The 5,703-nt window shown below is 48.5% G+C and overlaps 1 protein-coding gene and 1 long non-coding RNA gene across 3 annotated transcripts in view; one reads left to right on the top strand and one right to left on the bottom strand.

Annotated features, from left to right (window-relative positions):
• LOC119472129 overlaps positions 1-5,703 on the bottom strand; it is a 30,571-nt gene that overhangs the window by 12,823 nt on the left and 12,045 nt on the right. The gene's annotated exons all lie outside the window — the stretch shown is intronic.
• The window catches only part of TCEA3 (transcription elongation factor A3), a 44,313-nt gene that overhangs the window by 37,136 nt on the left and 1,474 nt on the right, over positions 1-5,703 (top strand). For both annotated transcript variants that reach the window (XM_017534520.2, XM_017534519.2), the window contains 2 exons: positions 2,016-2,162; positions 3,607-3,678. In XM_017534520.2, the coding sequence (XP_017390009.1) occupies positions 2,016-2,162; positions 3,607-3,678 (219 nt within the window). The remainder of the gene's footprint in view (positions 1-2,015; positions 2,163-3,606; positions 3,679-5,703) is intronic.

Here is a 5,703-nt window from a genome sequence, read left to right as displayed (position 1 = left end):
ACAGATATACACCTCACTTTTTCTGCCCAGGCTGGAGTGCGTTGATGCGATCTCCGCTCCCTGCAACCTCTACCTCCTGGGTTCAAGTGATTCTCCTGTCTCAGCCTCCTGAGTAGCTGAGATCATTAAAATTAGCTGGACATGTGCCACCACGCCTGGCTAATTTTGTATTTTAGTAGAGATGGGGTTTCACCATGTTGGCCTGGCTGGTTTCAAACTCCTGATCTGAAGTGATCCACCCAGCTTCGCCTCCTAACGTGCTGGGATTACAGGCATAAGCCACCCCACCTGGCCACATTCAATAAATTTTGAGTGGGCAAGTGCTTTATGCTCTGGAAAATCCCCCCAAATTAAAGTTAGCTACTTTTTACTCATATGGGTAAATGACTTTCATTAACTTGTTTTTCTACACTCTCCTGCCATTGGTTATGGCCCAGCCTTTGAAATTAACACACTAGGACTTCAACATTAATATGTACCAGAATAACTTGCGGACACTAGGAAAAATGCATATTGTGGCCAGACGCAGTGGTTCATGCCTGTAATCCCAGCACTTTGGGAATCCAAAGCAGGTGGATTGCTTGAGCTCAGGAGACCAGCCTGGGCAACATGGTAAAATCCCTTCTCTACAAAAAAAAAAAAAAAAAATTAACCAGGTGTGGTGGTGCAATGCCTGTAGTTCCAGCTACTTGAGAGCCTGAGGTGGGAGAATTGGTTGGCCTGGGGAGGTTGAGGTTGCAGTGTGCTGCGGTCGCACCATTAGACTACAGCCTAGGTGACAGCAAGATTCTGTCCCAAAAATAAATAAGTAAATAAATAAATAACTTTAAAAAATGCATATTCCTGGGCCTGCCCTCAGCAATTCAGATTCTTAGGAATCTGCGTTTTATCAAGAAGCCTAAGTGGTTATAATGAAAGGTTAGCACACTAAAATGCTTTAACTTGGCCGGGCGCGGTGGCTCACGCCTGTAATCTCAGTACTTTGGGAGGCCGAGGCGGGTGGATCACGAGGTCAAGAGATCGAGACCATCCTGGTCAACATGGTGAAACCCCGTCTCCACTAAAAATACAAAAAATCAGGTGGGCATGGTGGCACTTGCCTGTAGTCCCACCTACTCGGGAGCCTGAGGTAGGACAATCACTTGGACCCGGGAGGTGGCGGTTGCAGTGAGCCAAGATCATGCCACTGCACTCCAGCCTGAAGATAGAGCGAGACTCCATCTCAAAAAAAAGTTTAAAGTCCTCATTTTGACATTAGCGTCAGCCATCCTCCTTCCCCTTCCACCAACCCTTAACTGGAGTTCTCTGCAGTTTAACTATCCGCTTCTCTGCTCTCCTCTGGCAGAGGCTTAAGGGGAGACTTATGGCCAGGGAGATGGACAGAGAAGACAAAGGCGTGGGTGATGCAGACATGGAGTGTCTACCATGAGCTGGTGGGAGACTGGAGACTCTTCTGTAGAAACTCTCAGAAAAAGATGATCTCAGGTGGATGCTCACAGAGGAGCAGTTAGTTGTGTGAGCCCAGGATCTTCAGGGAGGGAGTAACAGCAGCAAGTCATAGGTAGTTTCCCCAAGGTTCCCACTAAGCAGAACAGCAGGGCAGTGATCACAGTGTAAAAGGGCACTGGGTTGAGTCCAGAGAGGAAAGCTAAGGGGAACATGATAGACCAGGTGGGCAGTGATCAAGTCAGCTCAAGCAGTAAGGTTCAGGCCAAGGTTCTCCTCATCCTGGCAGGCAGGATGAGCCCCAGATCTGAAGAAATATACACAGGAGTGCCCATCCTTGGCCAGAAGCTGTTTGCCTGCTGCTCTCCTTCCAGCCATGGGTGGCACGGGGACTCTGTGGGGACAGCTTTCTCCCAGCTGGGGCAGGACCTGGAATCCAGGCCTCCTTCCAGCTCCTTGCAGTGAATAAAGCATGTTACCTCCTCTTTTATTCAGGCTACCGAGAAACCCAATGTGGGGCACGGCCCTGCGACTCCTCAGTCCTGAAGGGCAGACTCTTTTTTCTCCAGGAAATGGCCAGTGATGAACTGAGGGAGTTGAGGAATGCCATGACCCAGGAGGCCATTCGTGAGCACCAGATGGCCAAGACCGGCGGCACCACCACTGACCTCTTCCAGTGCAGCAAATGCAAGAAGAAGAACTGCACCTACAACCAGGTGTGGACCGTGAGGGGACAGGTCCGAGGGGGAAGGGGCCGCATGGCCATAGAGGTGGAAAATCAGAGAGAAGCTTAAGGAAGAGCCAGAGGGGAGAAAGGGTTAAAACTCTCTAGGCTTGGTTGGGTGCAGCGGCTCATGTCTGTAATCCCAGCACTTTGGGAGGCCGAGGCAGGTGGATGGCTTGAGCCTAGGCTTGGAGCAGCCTAGGCAACATGGTAAAACCCCATCTCTGTTAAAAGTACAAAAATTAGCCAGGCTTGGTGGTGTGTGCCTGCAGTCCCAGCTACTGAATGCAGGGCAGGGTGGGGAGGGGGGAGAAATGGGTGCCGATGAGGCAGGAGAATCACTAGAGCCTGGGTGGTTGAGGCTACAGTGAGTTGAGGTTAGAGTGAACCACAATTGCACCACTGCGACCCAGCCTGGGTGACAGGAGTGTCGGGCTTTATTGTGGGATACCCAGTTCCTGCACCTGAGTGATGAGGCTAAGAGGATGAGAAACTAGAAAACATAACACTAAATAGTCCCAATGATATTTAAGTCCCTTTTCCTCTCTGGGCCTAAGGTCTTCCACCAGTAAAATAAGGAAGATAAATTAGACCGCTAAGGTGCTTCCAGCTCACTCAAGTGAGCATGTCCAGTAGGGGGTGTTCACGGGTGAATCAGGGAATACTTCCTGTAGGAGATGAGTCTTGAGGCAAGAGAAGAGAGATCTGTTATGAAAGATCAACAAGGGTGAGAGTGCAAATTAGCCGGGCATGGTGGCGGGCAACTGTAACCCCAGCTATTCAGGAGGCTGAGGCAGGAGAATCGCTTGAACCCAGGAGGCAGAGACTGCAGTAAGCAGAGATCACACCATTGCACTCCAGCCTGGGTGACAAGAACAACACTTCATCACACACAAAAAAAGGCTGGGCGTGGTGACTCACACCTGTAATCCCAGCACCACCTTGATGGCCAAGGTGGGTGGATCATTTGAGGTCAGGAATTCTAGACCAACCTGGCCAACGTGGCGAAACCTCACCTCTACTAAAAATACAAAAATTAGCTAGGTGTGGTAGCAGGCACCTGTAGTCCCAGCTACTCGGGAGGCTGAGGCAGCAGAATTGCTTGAACCCAGGAAGTGGAGGTTGCAGTGAGCCGAGAAGGCACCACTGCACTCCCATCTGGGCAACAGAGCAAGACTCCAGTCTCAAAAAAGAAAAAAAGAGTGAAAGTGCAAAAGTCCAGGTGAAACCAGTGAGATACTGGGAGTGAGCTGATGGACTGCCAGAGGAGAGGAAGGCATACATTATGGAATTGTCAGTGATAAGGAAATTGCCAAAGCGGGGTGGGAATATTAGTGCCAACTTCTGGGATTTCGACCTACTCCCAAAGACAGTGGGAGCCACGGCAAGTCCTAGAGCAGGGGAGTGACTTCATGAATGGTTCTTCTCTCTCTCAGGTGCAGACACGCAGTGCTGATGAGCCCATGACTACCTTTGTCTTATGCAATGAATGCGGCAATCGCTGGAAGGTCTGTATGTTTATATATTGCCCCCTTCCCTGTCAGTCACAGAGCTTGCCCACATAAAGAGTAGTATCCCCACACCCAGAAGGGGCCTTATGCATGGCAGCGCTTGCCAGCCTGCACAGAGTAGCCTGCAGAGCCAGAGATAGTGGTGGCTTGCTGTTGGGGAGGTGAGGAGAGAACACACATGTATGTTTTCATTTTGGAAAGACACCAAGCTGGAGTGGGGGCAGCAGCCCACATTTTATCACAGGATGAGCAAGTTTGTCATTTGAGTACAGATGGAATTGGCTTCCTGAGATCCACAGAGGAGAGGAAAAACAATAACATTCTGCACTTGGACCACGCCTCTTTGGAAAGTGCTTCCACAGATGGTATTTCCTTTGAACCTGGCCACAGCCAGGGATGGGAGACAGGAAGGCTGAGCCCTGTCAGAAATGAGTTGACCCTAAATGTCACCAGGTCATCCTCCCCTCCTGAGGAAGCTCTGGAAGTCTTACATTATGCAAGGCTGTAACTCAGACTGCCTCGGCTCCTGCAAAGGCAGAGGTTTTGTTTTCAGGCATGGGAGCCAAGCAAAGACTCCTCCCAGAGTGTTCCTTCCCGCCAAGTCTCCTGGAGGAACGAAGCATGGTCACATGACTAATGTCAGTCTCCAATTGCTATCTGACTTGCACGTGCACCATGTGATGTCTGGGCCACCAAGCAGGCTGCAGGTGCTCCAGAATTTCTAAGGTACTTAGCAAGGAGTGCAAGGCAAGTCAGGATCCCTGGTTTCAGGTCCCATGCTGCCCTACTCACCCTGAGCATGTTACTCACCTCCTTCAGCAAAACAGCAATAATAATGCCTTTCTCCCAGAGTTGATGATGTGAGGATCATTTTGAGATGATCATCATGAGGATCATTTTGACATTATTATGTAAGCATAAACACTTTGCAAATAACGACAAGGACTGTTCCTTTATAATGTTATTCTCACTTTCAGACAAGGAAACTAACTACAGAATAGTTAATAAGCATAAAGCCACAGTTTAAAACACTGAAAGCCAATGCTCCAACTTCCTAATCAATTGTTTTTTTTTTCTTTCTTTCTTACTAAGGACGTCAGTAGCCCTTATTGGGGCCTCATTAGAACTGCCATTTTTTTTTTTTTTTTTTTACATATTCTCGCCCTGTCGCCCAGACTCGACTGCAGTGGTGCAATCTCGGCTCACTGCAACCTCTGCCTTCCAGGTTCAAGCGATTCTCCTGCCTCAGCCTCCTGAGTAGCTGGAATTATAGGTGCATGCCACCATGCCCTGCTAATTTTTGTATTTCTTTAGTAGAGACGGAGTTTCACCATGTTGGTCAGGCTGTCTCTAACTCCTGACCTTGTGATCCACTCTCCTTAGCCTCCCATAGTGCTGGGATTATAGGCATGAGCCACTGCACCCAGCCAGAACTGCCACATTTTTAAAGGTAAAAACCAGATGATTACATATTTTTTTCTTTTTTCACTTATTGAGCACTTAGGGATGGGGTCAGTATAGTGGCCTACTGGTTTAAAGCATAGGCTTTGGCAGCAGGCTCAAATCTTAGTTTTACCCCTTACAAAGTGACTTAGCTCAGCAACCTGAACTCACTAAGCCTGGATTTCCTCAACTGTAAAACGAAGGTATTTATATCTAGCCCACAGAGCTGTTTTGAGAAGGTAACACATGTAAAGCTTATTAACAGGGCCTCTGAGAGCTCATATGGCATCTTTTCAAATTAGGAAAAAGTGTTGCTTGGAGGAAGGCTCCAAGTGACACAGCCTCATGCCAGGGTGCAGAGCAAACAGAGCAGGGGCTAAGTGTCAGCCTCAACATGCACCTTTGGCCAGGCTCTTTTGTGCAGTCAACAAATTATACAATACAAAAAAAGCCCTGAGCACAGGCATGCCTGGTACGTAAAAAACACTATTCTTACTATTTTGGGTATGTCATCTACTAGTATTATGGGAGTTTGGGCAAGTCACTTAACCTCTCTGATCTGCTTTTTCTTTTTTTTTT

The sequence above is a fragment of the Cebus imitator genome, unplaced genomic scaffold (genome assembly GCF_001604975.1).
Source record: "Cebus imitator isolate Cc_AM_T3 unplaced genomic scaffold, Cebus_imitator-1.0 Scaffold87, whole genome shotgun sequence".
In the NCBI taxonomy this organism is placed as follows: Eukaryota; Metazoa; Chordata; class Mammalia; order Primates; family Cebidae; genus Cebus; species Cebus imitator.
This window is presented reverse-complemented; position numbering and strand designations above follow the sequence as displayed.